Source organism: Gigantopelta aegis, chromosome 7, assembly GCF_016097555.1.
Source record: "Gigantopelta aegis isolate Gae_Host chromosome 7, Gae_host_genome, whole genome shotgun sequence".
Classification (NCBI taxonomy): domain Eukaryota; kingdom Metazoa; phylum Mollusca; class Gastropoda; order Neomphalida; family Peltospiridae; genus Gigantopelta; species Gigantopelta aegis.
The window spans coordinates 18,828,466-18,850,234 of NC_054705.1; the positions used below are offsets into that span (position 1 = coordinate 18,828,466).

At 38.6% G+C, this 21,769-nt stretch overlaps 1 protein-coding gene across 2 annotated transcripts; it reads left to right on the forward strand.

Moving 5' to 3' along the window:
* Positions 1 to 1,679: 1,679 nt before the first annotated feature.
* On the forward strand, positions 1,680 to 21,363 carry LOC121377393 (ATPase inhibitor mai-2, mitochondrial-like). 2 transcript variants are annotated; one of them, XM_041505375.1, is made up of 6 exons: positions 1,680 to 1,763; positions 5,221 to 5,266; positions 8,508 to 8,533; positions 11,929 to 11,992; positions 16,382 to 16,462; positions 20,800 to 21,363. In XM_041505375.1, the coding sequence occupies exons 1-6, from the start codon at positions 1,726 to 1,728 to the stop codon at positions 20,881 to 20,883; spliced, it is 339 nt and encodes a 112-aa protein (XP_041361309.1). In that variant the 5' UTR covers positions 1,680 to 1,725; the 3' UTR covers positions 20,884 to 21,363. The 2 variants fall into 2 exon arrangements, with proteins under 2 accessions (XP_041361309.1, XP_041361308.1); XM_041505374.1 differs by lacking the exon at positions 16,382 to 16,462 and adding an exon at positions 14,032 to 14,112 and having other exon boundaries at positions 1,682 to 1,763.
* Positions 21,364 to 21,769: the final 406 nt, after the last annotated feature.

The following is a 21,769-nucleotide window of genomic DNA, read 5'->3' on the forward strand; positions in this document are numbered from 1 at the left end:
TGATACAAGCACAAACACTTTTATTGTACATATATTTTTAACATTCAAGGAGAACCTGGTTAATTGTAAATAGGTAGGATATTGAAAAATAAATGGGGCAACCGGCGAATTGTCCGGTAGTGCCCGAAACATAAAAAAGCTGCTCATTTGTTCATATTTAAAACAATTTTAAATACATCTAGCTAGGTCTACCTTTTATTTTATAATTTTTATTTATATATGTGTGCGCTCGTTTGCAATGCTTTGCTTGGAAATATGGACCAGACGCCTTACATGGAATAAACGTTTGTTTGCCGTAAACTCAGCAAATCGTCAAATTGTATGGGTCAAAAGACTACATGTATCTCCTCTACACAGGAGCTATGAGCGTTCTCGTGCTACAAGCGGTAATTTAAGCACATGTTTAGGCCATTGGTTGCTATTCACTCTACGCTATTTCGTTTTGTTGCTACTGGCCATTATCGACTTCTGTCTACCAGATGCGCGCGCATGCTGATGTATGACGTCATGTACAAAAACACATGGCTTCTCCTATAGCCAGTCGTGGTGGACTGGAGTGAATGAGAAATAGCCCACTGGGTCCACCGAATCGGGTGAACACTGTCCTGTCCCAACTAGTTTTATGTGCTGTCTTGTATGTGGGACAGTACATATAAAAGATCCCTTGTTACTAATGGAGATTGTTTTTAGCGGGTTTTCTCCAAGACTATATGCCAAATGTTTGACATCCAATAGCCGATGATGCATAAACTACTGTGCCCTAGTGGTGTCGTTAAAACAAAACAAACTTTAACTTTATAAGCAAGTGAGGTTGCATCTTTAAATTTCCGTTTCATCCTACCAGCCTTAGGTCTCATGGCTTAATCATGACACCACCGAGGCCGATTATATAATCACTCACCGGCCTCAGTGGTGTTGTCATTAAACCATCGGACATAAGGCTGGTAGGCACTGGGTTCGCAGCCAGGTATAGGCTCCCGCCCACAGCGAGTTTAAACGACCACTGCACCCTCTTTTTTCTCTCTCTCTCTCTCTCTCACTAACCACTAACAAGTAGCCCCCTGTCCTGGAAAGAATGCCCAGATAGTTGAGGTAAATGAATAAATATAATCAATCGAGATTGTATCTTTTACTTTCCATTCCAGATCGAGCTGAGGCGACAGGACCAGTCGCTGGCGAGACAGCTGCTGGGGATCAGACGAGACATGCACGTGTGCGTGTGTGCACACGTGTGTGTGTGTGTGTGTGAGAGAGAGAGAGAGAGAGAGAGAGAGAGAGAGAGAGAGAGAGAGAGAGAGAGAGAGAGAGAGAGAGAGAGAGAGAGAGAGAGAGAGAGAGAGAGAGAGATAACCTTGAATGTATACAAATATAATTTATATAATTCTGTATCAGGGTTTAACATGCCTCTATTTTTCTTCTTCTTTTTTTTAATTAAATTTTTTTTTTTAAAATAGGGGTCTTCAGCGTCTTCCAGATCATCATACGTGCGTGTTCTCTTTACTCTAGTTTTCCAAATTGCCTAGCGTTTAACAAATTACAACAATTTACATACAGGCAGCCTTATCCCCTCCCAAGAAGAATACTGGTTCCGTCCATGTGATATAGAATGGAAAGACCATTCACTGGGGGCGAGTATGAAGTGGGGCGGAGATTCGATGGGTCACGTCAAGCATTATTTTGAAGACATTTAGAGTTACCCCTCCTTGTGACCTTGGACAGCGTAAAATGGCCTCAAGATTGACTAGCACGTTGAGATTGATTGGGTAAGGAAATATCGCGTAAAATGTCAGCGAAGCTAGACCATGTCATATAGAGACAGTAGTTCTTAGTTATACTTGACCGGAAAGCATATCTTTTCCCTCCAGTAATAAAGTTACTGTCGTTTTAAATGTGAGTACAGTAGGCCTGCAGCCTTCGGAAAATTCGCGTCGGCAGTCATTTGAATCAGCAGTGCCGCCGCAGAAAGCTGTTGCAAAATGATCTGCATTTCGAGGGCTGTGTCTGGCGGATCCCTGTTTTTTTTTAAAGAGGGGTGGTTAATACATGTACTGTCTGCGAAGCTATAAATTTTAAGCATATGCCATGTGGCAGGTGCCAGGACGTAGCACAGTCACTTGGTGACAGTCGTAAACAGTTAACTGATGCGGGGTCGGTCTAAGATTGATCCCTGTTAGTGTGCCCACTGGGCTATTTGTTGTACCAGCCAGTGAAACACGACTACTATATATCAAAAGGCATGCGTTTTACCGTACCATCTTTTCAATGGTTTAGTTTTAGTTTGCGACAGGATACTCAACAAAATGTTCCCAGTATATTGCAGATATGAATTGAATATCTGATGTGTCTAAAACTGGACTGATTTTCACTTGTCGCAGACCCCTATCGCGAGTCCAGGTACATTGTCATTGGGCAAGGGCTCCTCTGTTCAGGACAAGAAAGGGTTGGGGTGGGGTGGGAGGTAAAAGCATGGCATAAAATTTGAATTTTTCAGACAACCAATATGTCGTTCGTGTGGTTTTAGTGTTTGTAAGAATGATTTTCTTCAGAAGTTCAGATACAAATGAAAAGGTTAATAGACAATGATATTCAAACGAGAATCTAAGATTTTCGTAGAAATTCTCCTATCATAAATACGAAAATGTCCTTTTTGTATGCTAGGACCAAAATCGTTTTTGACCTCTTTTGGGGAAGATTTAAAAAAATTATTTTTAAATATTTTTAAAACATATTTTGTTTTCTCCAGTGTCATTAAATTGCATTAGTATATAATATATATAATTCTAAGGAACTACGAGCTTCAAACACTGAATATCGTGATGTCGGGAAGTTGATAATTTCAGCAAACTTCCGTAAATTGTAATGTATGTTGGTGTCGTGCTAACGCAGGTAGCATTTTATAATGAAAGTAGACAGTGGTCGTGAGGGAAATAGCTGGACACGTTGAACGATGGAGGAAAAGCTGGTTAGAACATTACCATCAAGCACATATGACATATCTAGGTCAGGGATTTCCCAGTGCACGCAGTTTTCCAAAACAGTGATGATATTAGCCAACACACGTTTGTTTGGGTTTTCTGATGAGTGATTACAGCTTTTGCATGAACGATCCGTCGTTTTATGTTGATATTGGTTTTGCATAACCAAAGATAAGATATTGTTTATTAAAATAAAGAAAAAGTAGGGTTTATGTTGTTGTTGTTTTTTGGGGGGAGGGGTGGAGGAACTCTTACTATGGCTGAAACTCTGGACAGTCCCTTTAATTTCCGAACAGCATATTAGGATTTTGTGCACGTAGCAAAATGATCAAAGGGAACATGCAATTTTGTTACTAAACTTTTTGGAATCTTCTAATCTTTCTCACACCGACAATGTTGGTTTTGCATAACCGACAGACAAGCGACAAAATCGTTTGTGCTAAATTTTATGCCTTGGAGAAGGGACCGCCTGCACTGTCAGATCTGTGCAAGGAAGCACCAGCAGCCCGACCGGAGTCGGTAACAGGGGGTGGGTTGGTTTTGGCGCTATGAAATTTGGAATGATCCATAGGATTAATTATGCCAAAGGGAAAAGTGCGCAGTTTGAATGAAGGAAATTGGGCACATGTTTTAACGGTCCGCTGAAAATATAAATGGGAGCTATGTATGTTTTTGAACTTAGTATGCCGAGAGTAGCTCATTTCTGGGACCTATAGTTGGTGTTGAGTTGCAGCCAGTGCACCACAACTGGTGTAATAAAGGGCATAGTATGTACAGTGAAACCCCTCTAAACCAGACACCCTCCAGACCAAGTAAAATGTTCGTTTTTAAGAGGTATCCAGTTTAGAAAGGTTAATTTCTGTACTGAGTTTTAAAAAAGGACTGTGAAAAATATCCAGTTTTGGGGGAATTCCAGTTTACAGAGGATCCAGTTTTGAGAGGTTTCACTGTATATATATGTGGTACGTCAAAGGCCATGATATGTGCTATCCTGTCTGTGGGATGGTGCATATAAAAGATCTCTTGCTGCTCTTTATATCTCTAACTATCTCTGTGGTCTTTAACTATATTATGCCCAACATATATAACCCTAATTAAAATGTGTTAAAAGGATAGACCCTGGTTCTAAACACTAAGACATATTTCTCACTATTAGAGCCGTTTATGATCACTGATATCAAACATTACTTATATTTTATTGTTTAGTTTATCCATTTCCATACAACTGAAGTGTTTCTGGTCATCCTGGTGTTTCTAATACAACAAAATGCATTTTTCATATTTTTAAAAACACACGTGCGTCTGAGAAGTAATGATTATGGAGTCGCATTTTAGTCTTATTTTTAAGGGTCTAGGTGAAAAATATGCCTTAGTGTTTCAAAACTAGGGTTTGTCCCTTTAAATGTGTCAGTCTTCGATTGCTCGTGCTCGCCTCCACACTCGCCTGGAAAGTTTTAGGCGATCTACGAATCGGTTGCCTTGCAATAAACTTTAATTTTTTGTTTTGAAACTTCTAGCTCCTTTTCTCTATGATTTTGACACAAAAAAAACTATCTCACAAATCAGACACAAAAAGCTATCTCACAAATAAATATGTAACTATCGCGAACTGTTGTGTTTATTTGTGTAGTAACAATCTCGAACTGACGTTTTTATTTGAAACTCTTTGTTTACGAATTATCACGGAAACTCATTCAGAACTCCTCGACAGAATCTATGAACATCATGACTCGGAACATCTCGGCCGATACCAGAGACATTACAACGGTCCGATATCGACCGAAGTGTTCCGAATGAATGGAAACGGAACGATTCGAGTGCATGTGTGTTTTTTCAAGGAGGAACACTGGCGGGAAAAGGTAATTCCGTGGAATTAAAAATATTTAAAGCATGGCCGATGACTGACCATTTTGGTTACAAAATCATAGAGAAAAATGGTAGAAGTTACGCCAATTTTGTTTGGTGCAAATTATGTGCAAAATACAAGGACAGTGTTTCAAAACACCCAAACGTCAGGGGATTTGTCAAGCGAGCACGACAAAGTTTAATACCTCCCAGCATTATTTAGTGAATAGTATATATACATTTATTGAGGGGAGTGATTGCTCGCCTAGCACCATTTCAGGAGAGTGATCTTCAGCTCGCCTTGATTTTGCTCATGGCGAAAACTGTGTGTCGTTAACATGTATGTAAATGTCTCTCTTATAATTAACTTTAAATTAGTGTTTTGTTTATTTTATTTTAGAGTTCGGTACATGAGTACGGGCGAATTCGGATCTGGTGCAGGAAAGGTGAGATTACAAATTATGAAAAAGTGAATTGAGGCAAATTTTACAGAAATTAAGCAATATTTGGGATGGGGGGGGGGGGGTGGCTTGATTAAGACATAAATTCTGCTGTGTACGGTATACAAGCACTGATGACAACCAAAGACAACCTTCGTTCCATTTAGTTATCAGTCTGTTATTCTGTTAAGTACTAGTGTATTAACACTTAAATTATTGACAGCCAAGTCTGGATCAGACACCCAGGGGTGCAGAAATGGAACATATTTCACTAGCCCGCTGGAGCAGAACCAACTAAATTTTACTATATCGCCAGAATTTCTACTAGTTCACCAACCTATTGAACAATATATTATTCAGAAGCGGATCTAAGGGGAGAGGGGGTGGGGGCTGTTATAATTTTATTATATATTAATGAAAAATGTTTTACAATCCCCTCCAAACCTCACCCAAGTTCCATTGGCATTCTGCCTCATGTCATTGGGCCCCCCCCCCCCCCTCCCCAAATGAATTTTCTGGATCTGGATCCGCCACTGTTATTGTTTAACAACATATACATGATGTATAATTATGTATGTTTTATGGAAGGAAGGAAATCTTTTATTTAGTGACACACTCAACACATTTTATTTATGGTTTTATGGGGGGGGGGGAGGATGTAGCCCAGTTGTAAACCTCTCATTCAATGCGTGGTCAGTCTGGGATCGATCCCTGTTGGTGGGCCCATTTGGCTATTTCTAGTTCCAGCCAGTGCACTACAACTGGTATATCAAAGGCTGTGGTATGTACTACCCTGTCTGTGGGATGGTGCAGATAAAAGATCCCTTGCTGCTAATCGAAAAGAGTAGTCAATGAATTGGCGACAGCATGTTTCCTCTCTGAATATCTGTGTGGTCCTGAACCATGTGTCTGATGCCATATAACCGTAAATAAAATGTGTTGAGTGCGTCGTTAAATAAAACATTTCCTTCCTTCCTTATAACCGTAAATAAAATGTGTTGAGTGCGTCGTTAAATAAAACATTTCACAGTATGAGATTAAGGAATAAACTAAAATAGCATTGGTGAGCTCTGTGGTCTAGTGGATAAGCTGCTGGACAATCAAGCTGACGACAGTGGTTCAAATCCTGTCAAAGCTGGCTCACACACTCATTCATCTTTCTCATCTATCACCCTCTGCCTAACATTCTCATTATCTTAATATAAAAAACTTTCCAATTTCTCCCACGATTTCAATGTGTTTCGACCCTTTCTGTCAATTTCCTCCGACTCCGTCTTCTGAGCTGTCCACACCATTGCCTACCTGTCTCAACTTCCTCCACGGGTGCAGTCTCTGTGTATAACCCTGCACCCACCTGGCATCCTCGTCCTCTGCCGCTAGTAAAGCTGGTCTGACCCACGGCACTAACTAACTACCACTGGTAGTAGGGGAGCATAGTAGGTGGTTACAAGTGCCTCTTATCAATGCCAGAAGTAACTACTGAACACTCCCCGAAGTGGTCAGACTAAGCCCACAGCTAAAATCTGATGGGTAGCAGGTGTGTGGCACAGATAGCCACAAGAGACAAGCACCTGTCGTGTTTGGAGAGCCCCTGCGCGTGCTGTAACCTCACCGTGGCGCAGGGGTGTAACATTCTCTTTGAGAATGGCCAATACAGCACAAAATTGAAGTTTTGAGTAAAATTCAGTATCCGTAAAATTCTGTGATATTTGTGTTTTTGCACAGTTCTTTACACTGTTTTTGTTTAAATCTTGAATTTTTATATTGATGTTGATCATCACTTTATTTATTTGCATTACCATAGTTTGACACCGAATAGCCGATGTATTTTTCGTGCTGGGGTGTCGTTAAACATTCATTCATTCATTCATTCATTAGTTAGAAAAAATATGTCATTAATAATACTTACAACTGATCTCCACCCATCTTCATTGATTTTATAAGACCACTGTCTTCGTACTGTTCCAATTGTTTTTGCATTTACCATTGTTTGACACCCAATAGCCGATGTATTTTTCGTGCTGGGGTGTTGTTAAACATTCATTCATTCATTCATTGGTTGGAGAGACAAGGACTGGGATGTGGAGATGGACAGCAAAAGAAGTTGAAAGATAGGAGGAGTTGCCAGATCGGGAAGAAATGAGACGGAATTCAAAGGAGAGAAAGGAAAGGGGGCACTGGGATAAAAAAAAAAAAAAAAAAACGATTAGCATTACGTATCTTAATTCCAGCGTTGAACATGGATGCCAAATCATGCCATTGTATTACAGTTAAAAACTGGTTGATACATGTACGTGCAGTGTTGTGATGGACGAACGACCAGTTTAAAAAGAGAAACTAGTGCATGATCATATAATTATTATGTAACTTACATCGTTAATTATCTATTGCTGAAGTTATTGTCATACATTGATCATTGTATTCCACCTTATACGGGTACTCGAGTCCTGTGAACGGACGGAGTCTTGCTAGACTCGACCCATGCCTGAGTACTCGAGTACTCGTGGAGACCCTATTACCAATTCAGCAGCATCACTGCATTTTCATCAGACAAATATCAATTTTCTTGAGAACTTTATGTCCTCTTTAAATCAAAAACAAGACAAATGTCCTCGATGCCAAATGTGAGAGTTTAGATTGTGCCATCATAGCTCTTGGACCGGTGTATGAGAAGAACCCAGACCATGCTTTTTAATGTGCACGGGTGCGATCACACTCGTACAGCGCACGTAATTTCAATCTGACAAGTGTGAAAAACAGCACATGTGTCAATATAATTTCAATATAAAATTTTATATAAACTTTGTTTCAAGACGGGGGGGGGGGGGGGGGGGGGGGGGGGGGGGGCACCCCATGATGGTATAGCCATAAAATCTGTTATACAATCCAGAGTTTATTACTGCACTTTTTTCCCTGTTTTTTTCAATGTTGAAGTAGACCAACAAATTCGCCTATTGCATAAATAGTCTAGCCTGATATTTTTAGAATTTGTATGCTCCGGAATAACGCTATAAAAGGCGAAGAGTAATTGGTCGATATTTAAATTGTTATTTATAGATGAAATTATGTCACCTGGACATGGGAGTCCATGCAATGCTGTTAGATCTACTAGTATATACCAGTAGAGCTAATTTTAATCAGATTGAAAAGTAAGTATATTATGGAAAGGTGCTTTCTAAATATTGGTTGTTGGTACCTAATATTATATATATATATATATATTATTTATTATTATTTTTACTTTCAGGGAGGTGGCACTGGTGGAAGCATTAGGTAAGGAACAACTTCGAATTTCTGTCTGACAAAAGTAATAGCATACATTCATCAGTTATCTCCCTTTAGCACTATGACAGTTGCTAATCAGTTTTAACCGGCGTCGTGGTTAAGCCATCGGACATACGGCTGGTAGGTACAGGGTTCACAGCCCAGTACCAGCTCCCAACTACAGTGAGTTTTAACGACTCAATTGGTAGGTGTAAGACCACTACACTCTTTTCTTTCTCACTAACAACTAACCCACTGTCCTGGACAGACAGCTCAGATAGCTGAGGTGTGTGTCCAGGACAGCATGCTTGAACCTTAATTGGATATAAGCACGAAAATAATAAAAGAAGAAAGATGTCAATTTAAAAATATATTGGCAAATACTATTCAGTGTTTTAGAAACTGGTGTATTATGAAAGAAAGAAAGAAATGTTTTATTTAACAACGCACTCAACACATTTTATTTATGGTTATATGGCGTCAGACATATGGTTACGGACCACACAGATTTTGAGAGGAAATCCGCTGTCGCCACTACATGAGCTACTCTTCCGATTAGCAGCAAGGGATCTTTTATTTACGCTTCCCACAGACAGGATAGCACAAACCATGGCCTTTGTTGAACCAGTTATGGATCACTGGTCGGTGCAAGTGGTTTACACCTACCCATTGAGCCTTGCGGAGCACTCACTCATGGTTTGGAGTCGGTATCTGGATTAAAAATCCCATGCCTCGACTGGGATCCGAACCCAGTACCTACCAGCTTGTAGACCAATGGCCTGCCACGACGCCACCGAGGCTGGTTGTGTATTGTGAAACACGACGTGGTATTGAACAAAATGTTTCGTCGGACAAAATAAAAAGTCCGGGTTTTGAGACGTAATAGAAGACATTCATCAGTTATCTCCCTTCAGCACTATGACGTAGTTTGCAGGGCTTGACCTTAGTGGTAGCCCGGGGGTGTTTTGGCTACCAATTTGTTGCTCGGGGTACCAGATGTCTAAACATGGTAGTCCGCTGGTCTACTAGATTTTTTTTGCACATCCAGTTTTGAACATCAACAAGATGCTTAAATACCCAAAAAAACAAACAAACAAAAAACAAACAAAAAACAACCTAAAACAACGTTTAAATAAAAGTAAAAAGATTTTGCTTTTTTTCTCTCTTTTTTTTAATTTATAAAAAAATAAAGGGGTTACCTATTTTTACTGAGGGCTACCAGATTTTATAACCTGGTAGGCCAGTGGGCTACCACTGAAAAAGGTTACTGTCAAGGCCTGTATAGCGTCTTTGTAGTATCATCAACAACACCGGCCTCGGTGGCGTCATGGTTAGGCCATCGGTCTACAGGCTGGTAGGTACTGGGTTCGGATCCCAGTCGAGGCATGGGATTTTTAATCCAGATACCGACTCCAAACCCTGAGTGAGTGCTCCGCAAGGCTCAATGGGTAGGTGCAAACCACTTGCACCGACCAGTGATCCATAACTGGTTCAACAAAGGCCATGGTTTGTGCTATCCTGCCTGTGGGAAGCGCAAGTAAAAGATCCCTTGCTGCCTGTCGTAAAAGAGTAGCCTATGTGGCGACAGCGGGTTTCCTCTAAAAAAAAGTGTCAGAATGACCATATGTTTGACGTCCAATAGCCGATGATAAGATAAAAAATCAATGTGCTCTAGTGGCGTCGTTAAATAAAAGAAACTTTACTTTACTATCATCAACAAGATACAGCCGTGTGTGTTGATAATACTGCACTGTACCTTTATTAACACTTTCCAACGTGTTGAACATTTATTTGGAAATGAAACACTGTTGATGGTTTTTCACTAAACGATATCAAATTAATTTTTCTTCCTTACTCTTTATAAGGGGTAGGCTGTAGCCCAGTGGTAAAGCGCTTGCTCGATGCGCTGTCGGTGTGGGATCGATCCCTGTTGGTGGGCCCATTGGGCTATTTCTTGTGCGATCCCTGTTGGTGGGCCCATTGGTTGTATTTCTTGTGGGATGGTGTATATAAACCCATGAAGTGGTGACAGTGGGTTTCCTCTCTCAATATCTGTGTGGTCCTTAACCATATGTCTGACGCCATATAACCATAAATAAAATGTGTTGAGTAAGTCGTTAAATAAAACACTTCTCTCTCTCTCCTTACTTTTTATATGGTTAAACACATTTTGAAAGGAAACAAAAAGTAGACAATACGTGTAGGAATACATGTATATACACTGCTGTTAATTGAATTTTGCTTAATTGTTATCTGTAACAGCTTAAAATAACTTGATTAAATGTACGTTAACTACATTACATGGAACTGTCTGCATCCATAATCACTTAATCAACCATTCCCAGTCTGCAGCTTGACACGTTTGTTTCGCTTGTGCACACTGCACGTGCTTTCGCTGTTCGACTTGGGGATCCTTTACTTCGTTGTTTTTGTCAGCGAAGTGAAGTTTTCTACTGGGATGAATGCAGCCATTGGAACTGATTGAACGCTGGAACACTTCTCGTTTAGACAGTCTGCACCACCAGGTTGGATTCTTTTTTAGCGAGATTCCTTGCCTCCACGTCATTTCTCAGTCAATGTTGACTTGTTTTTTTCGTGACTCGTATGGCGGCCATTCTGCAGAACGCCACGGTTTTTCGCGTTTAGCCTCTACATGTCCAAGCCTGTTCTAGCAGCACTGGAAGAGTGACCGCTCCACCCTAAGGTGAAATAGGAAGCAGGGTTGGCCCCTACTACTCTTTTATACAATGTGTTGAGTGTGTCATCCTTCCTTCCAACAAATTACATAGGTTAGAGCTCAAGGCACCAGCATGAAATAATTTATGTCTGAGAAAACTTGACTCTGTACCCTCTTTTTAAAGGAAAGGTTTGCCTCGGTGCACTAATTTCTGTTAGTGAAAACTGAAGGCAACACTTGCCATGCCCCCCCCCCCCCCCCCCCCCCCCCCCCCCTCCTCCTCCAATTAAAAGTGTATCCCTTGGTGTTTGCAGCACAATAACTACTACAGTGTGACTGTGTGGTATTTAGGAATACATTGTACCTGTATATGAAGTAGACACATTGGGGCTAGATTGTTCAGTTTATGGTGGATCCATATTTTAGAGGGGTTAATGTCAGTGTTAAAAGATGTGTAAATCATGGTAGGCCTACCATGGAAAAAGTCCGGTTTTGAGAGAATTAGTTCTGGGCCTGTGCTTATAAAACTTTTTAAGAGTCCAGACTCAATCTCAAATGACGTCACACACATGCACTTTGTATGGTGTTGTCACATCATTAGTGTCTCAGACTCAGTTTTTATAAGCACTAGGCCAGGTATGGAAGGGTTTCACCATAAATATATATTTTTTATTTTAACCCATTTTCATTGACTCACCGCTAATATAATATTATTTGTTGTGTTCAGGGATGCCGGTGGTGCATTTGGAAAGATGGAGGCTGCCCGGGAAGAAGAGTACTTTAGAAAGCAGGTACAACAGTTGCAATTCTCTGTGTTATGTATGTACATAGAGGATATAGAAAGGATTACTGTTTAAAGTACCTTATTATCCACACAGTTCAAGATATTCAGGGAAACATATATCCAGTATGACCCACGTGTGTCATAATTATTTCACATGCTTAACGAATGACGTAATTTTGTGAAGTGACATCATAATTTAATGTGGCTTCCACAGTGTAACCGCTTATCAAAATGACGTCATTTTGGAAAAAGATGTCGTTTCGTCATCTCTTTTTAGTAACGTTTGAAACGTTTTGACATTGTCCTAGCATGGTATTCATAAAAATTATATTTTGGATAATGTGGATAATAAAAAAATTATTACACTTGCGTGTGAATTGTGTCAGGATTCATGTATTACCCTCGCTCTTGCTCGGATAATACAATAATCCAGACACTTGTTTCGTAAAATCAGTATGACACACAAGCTCATATAATAATCTCTACATAACACACATCTGTATAAAGAAGGCATGTAATTTTGGGTGAGCAGAACTAAATCAAGGTGATTTGAGCAATTTAAACGGGCTGCCAAAATAATGTGCGTTAGACTATTTACAAAAAGATTTAAACTAATTTTTGAACTGGAGCCAAAAGTCCGACTATGCTAGGGACTGAAGATGACGTCAGTCCTCTTAAAGTTGGCGAGATATCGCTGAAGGTGTCCCGCTTTCCTGATAAACACATTGTACTCGCTGGTCAGGAGAATCCTCAGCACCCGGTGAATCGATACTCCGTCCATATCAACAGTTAGGTGGGCCTCTCGGTGATAGAAATAAGCAAAACATGTGACTAGATCTAGAAATCTGTTTGTCCGCCAATTTCTTCACTTGTCCATATAAATTGTTTGTTTTATTCAACTACCAGGATGATGTTTGTGATTGCTCAAAATGAAACTGCACAGAAATGTTTTACTTGTCCACTGGACAACCACCAAGGCACATTTTGTTTGTCCAAATAGATTTTCACTTGTCGGCGACAAACTGATAAGTGCTTATTTCGAACACTGCCTGTCTGTAGACATCACCGATCTTGGCTGTGATGATGACGTTCTTGTCCCCCATCCCATCCTGTGATAAACCTGAGTGGTGCAAAAACCCTCACGGTTGACGATCAGTTCCCATCAGCTTTGCATGGTACTTTGGAGGAAGTTGCCAAGTGCCATCCACCAGTCATCACCCATGGTGGTTGTTGATGTTGCTACATGCTCAAGTAGTTTTTGTCTTATCCTTTTGGGCCACTTGTCACTGACTCCACTGTCGGTGTGGACAGGAGTTGGTGGAGACAGACAACTCAGGGCTGGTCGGAGCGTCAACTGATGGCGTGAGAGGCAGCAACTATCTTCTGGACTGGCCTGGGCTTTGACACCTTCACCGATGCAGCAGGTTGGGGGGGGGGGGGGGGGGGGGGGGGGGGGTTGCAATGCAGAAGGAGCTGCCAATTTTAACCCCACCCCTTGTGCCACCCCTGGCACATGTTTCCTCTTCCGTGTCCTCCGTATCTTCTTTGCTTCACAATTCACCAAAGTCACGATGGCTCATGACCTGGTGTAGTATTCAATTAGCTTCCCATATGTGACGATCAAAGCCCCCAGGGGTGGGAGGGAGATCAAGAGAGCAGGGACTAACATCTACCTCGATTAAAGTCGTAGCTGGGAATGGAACGAAGGAAGATAGGAAATGTTTTATTTAATGACTCGGTCAACACATTTTATTTACGGTTATATGGGGTCAGACATATGGTTAAGGACCCCACAGATATCTGTGTGGTCCTTAACTATATGTCTGACACCATATTACTGTAAATAAAATGTGTTGAGTGTGTCATTAAATGAAACATTTCCTCCTTCTTCCTAGTTTTATTGTAACAGAGTTTGTGTTGACATTTTAAACCATTTAAAAAAAACCCACAGAAACTTTTAAGGATTCCGACAAAAACTAGTAATTTTCATCAGTACAGAGTACGGATGTTTTGTGTGGTATTTGAATGCCTCTATTGCCTTAACAGCAAAAGGAACAGTTGAAGGAGATAAGAAAATTGATGACAGAAGAGATGGACTACCATGCAAAACAAATAGAAACCCACAAGGTAGAAATCGTCACGTGGCCATTCTCCGAGCTGTGTGTGTGTAGCCAGCGCAATTCCTGCATGTTTATTATACGCTATATGCATATATATATATATTTAACACGGCTGTATGATACCAGTTATATATGTATATATTTAACACAGCTATTGCTTATATTGTAGTAAATACAGTCAAACCTTTAACAAGCAGCCAGTGCAGGGCACAATATTTCACGAGAACCATCGTTCTGTTCGCATGACAGTTACACAAACTTTAAAATCACGAGAACCGCCAATCGTGGTGAACAATTACATTCTAAAATTAAATGTAGCACAGAACCGTAGTTCAAGTGCTTTAGGATTAGGTAGGCCTAAGTCATCAGTTAGGAGAAGTATATTCATGTAACCGAACAATCGGTTACCTAAGTAAAACTCACATGAACTGATTTCCGGTTACTTAAGATTTTAAAATATTGTCCCCTGCAGTGACCTTAATGTCAGTCATGCCATAGGGTTTTACGTGCACATTCAGAACAAGCTGTTGTAGCGCACGGCTGTCGTGGGCGCAAGAGTCGGCTCCTCCATCCATGACAGGAAAGGTGGGGGGAGGGGAGAGGAGGGACCGCCTGCACTGGCAGGTGCAAGGGAGCACCAGCAAATCGGTAGCGGGTGGGGGTGGTGGTGGTGCTATGGAATTTGAATGGAGCAGTTAAATGCCAAAGAGAAAAGGGTGCGCAATTTTTATTGAGGGAATTTGGCGCAATTTTGAACGGTCGGTCGAAAGGTAAATGGCCGAGCTAATATAGGTTTTGATATTAGTGAATCGAGAGTAGCTTGTTAATTTTAGACCTTAACGATGCTGTGGTGTCTCCCTAGGTTGCCCATAGGGCCCTGATAAGGGACTGACCGCTTCTGGTCGAGGCATCACCAAGTACCAAGTTATTACCAGCAGCAAGTATTGGGAGTTTGGGTGGAGGAGGCCGATATTCTTTTGTTCAGCTTCCCCCGGGTGCATTGCAATTGTGTACTCGGAACGGTATTCTTTTGTCAGTGACCTTAAGACAGGTGATTGGTTTTATACAGGTTCATTTGTAATGTACCGGCCTCGGTGGCGTTGTGGTTAGGCCATCGGCCAACAGGCTGGTAGGTACTGGGTTCGGATCCCAGTCGAGGCATGAGATTTTTAATCCAGATACCGACTCCAAACCCTGAGTGAGTGCTCCACAAGGCTCAATGGGTAGGTGTAAACCACTTCCACCAACCAGTGATCCATAACTGGTTCAACAAAGGCCATGGTTTGTGCTATCCTGTCTGTGGGAAGCGCAAATAAAAGATCCCTTGTTGCTAATCGGAAAGAGTAGCCCATGAAGTGGCGACAGTGGGTTTCCTCTCAAAATCTGTGTGGTTCTTAACCATATGTCTGACGCCATATAACTGTAAATAAAATGTTTTGAGTGCGTCGTTAAATAAAACATTTCTTTTTTTCATTTGTAATGTATTAAAAAAAAAATTCTTCAACAAACTAAAATATCCTCTTTATACTGTAACATACGATGGTGTAATAAGACAGTGGTTGCTTAATATAAGTCAGTATATATGCTGTTAAAAATGATTTTGGATAATCATACAGTAGTTTTTTTATAACATGTGTCTGCTTAATTAATACAGTCAAATTTTGATTTATTAAACAGTTTTGTAGAATCGTAAAGTGACTGTTTACAGAAGGTGTCTGTTTATATAAAGGTGGCTGTTTTAAAAGGTTTGACTGTATTTAACACACATTGCTTTTTGCTTGTCTTTTGCATGTTTCATCATTTTCCTCATTAAGTCCAGGTTTACATCATTTATATCGTGGCACATGTAAATCTCCATTTAAAAAAACAAACATTTTAAATAATAGAAGGACCATTGAGAAAAAGTCATTATTGACATATTTGTTACTATATTTTTAAATTTTAATCTCTGTATTTTGGCACTTTGGTTTCACATCAAGCCCATTTAGGTTAATCTTTTACTACGTGTATCTGATAGTGCAGATTTAATTGTTGTTTTAAAAACGTTTTATGACATTTAATATACTTTATAACCTGATTTCATTTGGTTTTAATTTGTAAAATAAATTATTCATTAAAAAAAAAACCCACACCCCAGAAGAAAATAAAAAATCCCAACATTTATGAATGTATGTGAACCTGTGCACTGTAGTTACGCTAGTTTGATGGTGTTTTTCGTTTTATTAATGTGCTTTTTTGTCTATTCGCCTGTTTAATCTTGTAATTATTGTATATAGCAAGCTCTCCAGCTGGAAAGACTCCACAAACATTTAGAGGAGGAGGTGTCTCACCATGAAACAGTTATTAAGCAACATAAGGTATCTAGAAAATAGTATCTCGAAATTGAAGCAGTAATAGTTAAGCAGAGACTAGTATCTCAATGAAAGTATTTAAAAATTGCTATATTGCATAAGCTATCTACCGAATACTTGATAATAGTATCTCAAAATTAAAGAATTAATAGTTAAGCAGAGACTAGTATTGAAAAATTACAGTATTGAATTTTTTTTAAGGTATCTAGAGAATAGTGTCCCGAAATTGAACCATTAATAGTTAAGCAGAGAGTAGTATCTCACAATGAAAGTTTTTAAAAATTGCTAAATTGCATACGGTATTTAGAGAATACATTGTAGTATCTCGAAATTAAAAAAATTAATAGTTACTCAGAGATTAGTATCTCACAATTAAAGTATTTAAAAATTGCATAAGGTATCTAGAGAGTAGTATCTTGAAATTGAAGCATTAATAGTTAAGCAGAGACGAGTATCTCACAATGAAAGTATTTAAAAATTGCTAAATTGCATAAGGTATTTAGAGAATAGTATCTCAAATTTAAAGTATTAATAGGTAAACAGAGAGTAGCTAGTATCTCACAGTTTAAAGTTTTAAAAAATTGCTTGATTGCATATATTTCTTAAAAATAGTTTGAAGCAGTTACTAAACAGCCAAAGGTACAAATGTATCTATGGAGTAATATATTGAAATGTTATTTCTAATTGGAATACAGTTCTTGGAAACAGTATGAAGCCGTTATTAAATAGCATACGGTATTTAGAGAGTAGGTGGGGTTTTTTTAATGAAGTATTAAAAAGTTTCAAAGTACAATTACAGTTTTTAAAACTGTATTAGGTTAGGTATTAAGCAGAATAAAATATTTAGATAATAGTATCTAGTGCTCCAATGAGTGATACTAAAGAGAAAGTGATTGCAGTTTGACACCTAGTGTTAGGATGACCGTAAGTGTGTTATATTTGTCAGATGATGGTGGAGGGGGTGAGGATGCCCCCTTTCCCATATTAACTCACTGGTGTAATATTGGTGAAGATTCAACAAATACTACCAGGTAATATACACCAAGGGCCTGACAGGTTTTCTGCCAGAAAATAATCTACTGGGTGGTTGAGGATTCGAATTGTTTTGAAATTGGGCTCTGCATTCCATGTACTTTGACAAAATGTAAAGAGCCGTTTTGTTACTGTCATATAAAAGTTTTTTAATAAAAATATGTCTTATTAATTTCCAAGTTTTACAGTTATGTAATTTTACCCTCTGGCACAAAACTGGCCTGGTGCTTATAAAACTTTTAGAGTCTAGACTCGAGACTCTATAGTCTGAGACAGTAACGTCATGGCAATGCCATACAAACTGCATGCATGTGACGTCATTTGAGATCGAGTCTGGACTCTTAAAAGTTTTATAAGCACAGGCCCAGACCTAATTGACAACAGCAATCTCGCAGTGCTAAATGAAAAGACATGCAAGGACGATTCGGGGCTTTTATTCTGGAGCATCAATAATCGAAATAACAGTAAATTAATATAATGTTTATAGCTTAGTTCTGCTACTTGTAATGCATCTGTCTGCATATTGCATTTTCGCCATCATCATCATCTGGATGCTAAGAAATACATTTTAGCTTCATTTATTTCCACTGCTCGCATTGCATACTAATTAATGCCTGTAGTTTGCACATTACATTTTCACCATCATCATCACCATGACCATCATCATCACCATGACCATCATCTGGATGCTAAGAAGTACATTTTAGCTTCATTTATTTCCGCTGCTCGCATTGCATACTAATTAATGCCTGTAGTTTGCACATTACATTTTTATCATCATTATTAGGGTTTATTTCTGTGGGTGGCATTTTTTTTATTGTTCAGGGGTTAGATGTACAGGGTTCGTACGCACCTGGAAAACCCTTGAAAACCCTTTAAAATAAAATAATGTATTCCAGTGCTTGAATACCCTTGAAAATCATCTTGCGGTCTGGAAAACGCTTGAAAATGAAAATTTGATGTCAGATAAAATATAAACGCCTAAAATGGAGGCTTTATTTACTTTATTTAACATGTAATTAAATTATTTGTTTCATTTCCGCGGCACAATCAAATGCCAATCGTCCGGCCAATCGATGTTTACCGGCTCAGTTGACGTGTGAATGTTTGTTGTTGTTTTTTATCTTGCGATGCGAGGATCACGCGGCCACGAGATCCAAGCGACAGCGTCGCCATATTGGAAAAGAAAGTTTGTCACTTTTTGCCGCTGGGTATTTAGCAAGTTCAGGGAGCGTGTCAAGTTAATGAATCTATTGTAAACCCACAAAGATGGTTGGCACTTGCGTGTTTAACGACCTGTGGAAACTCGGTAAGGTCCTGGAATTTTGGTAACGTTGACCTGGAAAGTGCTTGAAAAACCCTTGAATTTTGACTTCCTTTAAGTGTATGAACCCTGGATGTAGCCCAGTGGTAAAGAGCTTGCTTGATGTGTGGTCGGTCTATGATCGATCCCCATCAGTGAGCCATTTGCCTATTTCTCGTTCCAGCCTGTGGGATGGTGCATATAAAAGATCCCTCGCTACCAATGGAAAAATGTAGCAGGTTTCTTCTCTAAAACTATACATCTATGTAAGAATTACCAAATATTTGACATCCAATTAGCCGATGATTATAATCAATCAGTGTGCTCTAGTGATATTGTTAAACAAAACAAACTGTAACTTGCTAAAACAAAATGTACATTTTGTATGTTTTGGGGGTCAAAGGTCAAGGTCGCTTATTGGAATTGGAACAAAATGTTTTATACATTTCAGTGCTTTTCATTGCATTAATGTGATGGATATACAGGCAGAATGCACTGTCTTAAAGGTCAAGGCTACATAGTAAAATTAGAAAGTGTGTTTCCAGCCATCTTAGTTCAGACTTTTCGGCAGATTGACTTTAAACAAATTCAGTTTAATGTTGAGTGCTTCAGCTGAATAGACTTTGAAATCGGATACAAATTAATAAATACTCATTTCATTGGGATTTTGCTATTTTATTGGCATTGACTAACTTATTCTGTCAAACATTTATTATTTTTGATATTTGCTTCTTTTTGCACAATATATTTATTACATATAATATTGTATTCTTGAATGTTCTTGAATTATCGCTTTTTATTTTTTAATTTGATGTTACATTTGCTGTTACATTGATTTACTAAAATGTTAGTTTTAAAAATAAATTTAAGCCATATGCACTATGGTACTATGGTACACATATGCAAATCATAGCTGGACTGCTTGAACAATGTTGTTTAATATGAATAGATTTTGGTTAGTCTTTAGTTAATTTATTGCAAATTCACAATTTGTTGAAATGATAAACAGATGGCTACATACATGTAGCTACACATGTATACAATGGAGTGATTACTCAGATTTAAGTATGTGTTGAAACACAAAAAACTTGATATTTTAACGACATTGTGGGTTTTTTTATATTAAAGATCACTTTCATGGAATAATTAAATGCATGCTAATTTTGTTTACAGGGACTGATTGGGTTTTTCCTTTTTTAATTCCAGATAGGAAGGTCAATTAAAAAATAAATATTGAAATTGTGTTTATGAACTCTTTTAAAAAATTAGTTTTTAAAGCAACAAATAAAAAAAACCCTGACCCTTAATATGCTTTATTGATTTGATACTAATAATAAATCATAAAGTAATCAGTAATCTTTGTATTAGATTATTTATTTATTTATTTTATATATTTATTATTTTTATTTATTATTAAATCAGCTTTTAAAGTATTTTTTTTTATAAAGTTTAACTACATTTATTTCATAACTACATTAAATTTTAAATTAATAAAATTATATTTATTACATATTATTACTGCAAGTATTTTAAAACATCTGCTGTCTTCGTTTTATATATATATTAATGTGACATACATGTATCTGCATATAAAATGTATGGTATTTTTCATACTAGCATTAGTGCGTTGAATAGTTTATGAAATTAATTTGAGAATTAAACACTTCGTAAGCTTTATATAGCAAACAAACACTCACGTAATTGGATTGCATTTCCACTTACTTTCGTGCTTATATCCAATTAAGGTTCAAGCATGCTGTCCTGGGCACACACCTCATCTATCTGGGCTGTCTCTCCAGGACAGTGGGTTGGTGGCTAATGGGAGAGAAGAGAGTGTAGTGCCCTTAAGAACTCACTCTGGGTTGGAGCTGGTACCAGGCTGCAAGCTCTGTACCTACCAGCCTGTAGTTCCGTGCCACCGAGTATGGTTACTCATGTAATAATTGTTCAATACCTGTACACAGGTACCCACATTCCACATCTAATTGAAATACATTGTACATTACAGGAGGCCATTGATCGCCACAAGAAGAAGATCGGTCTCTTAAAACACGAAGAGGACAAAGCCAAGAAAGGCTATGACTCGGATTAACGACTTTTACAAACTGTTTATCAGTTTTAGAAACAGGAGACATATTATTATGAGAATGTGTGTGCTGCATGATTTGTCTGTACATAAATATATTCAACTGTAACCTGGAATCTGATTGGTTGTTTGGTTGTTTGCTGCACGAATGAAACACTTTGATAATAGAAACAGGCCAACCTTGAAGTGGGTTGAAAAAAACATTTGCTGTAACTCATAAAAATTGACGTTTCATATTTATTTATTTTCCACAAAAATTTTGGAGCTAATTTTTTTTTTTAATTTAAGACAAAAATTACAATAGTTTGTCACTTATAGAATAGTCAGTTGGGTTACAACAAATTTGTTTGAAGGATGGCATAATGATTTCTTTTTGTATTTAATAATGAAGGGAATGGCTATAATTTCTTTGTATTCGTTTTTTAAATCTGGATTTTTGATTGACTTATTTGTAATGTATAAGCACATTAAAATGTGAAAAAAGAATAAATTTGTGTTGCGTTGTTTAATCTTGCACTGATTTTGTGTTAGTCAAGCAAAATTTTAAATACCCAGACACTCATTAATTATTGTAATTCTAAAATTAGCTTTTTTAGTGGTGGTGGGACGTAGCCCAGTGGTAAAGTACTCGCCTGGTGCACGTTTGGTCTGGGATCAATCCCTGTCATTGGGCCCATTGGGCTATTTCTCGTAACAGCCTGGTATATCAGAGGCTGTGGTATGTGCAATCACTTGCTACTAATGGGAAAAAATGTAGCGGGTTTCCTCTCTAAGACTGTCAAAGTTAAGGGCAGGATTTAGCTCGGTCGGTTGAGTGTTCGCTTGAGGTGCTTGCGTCGTAGGATCGAACCACCTCAGTGGATCCGTTCAACTGATTGTTTTTTTTTCTTGT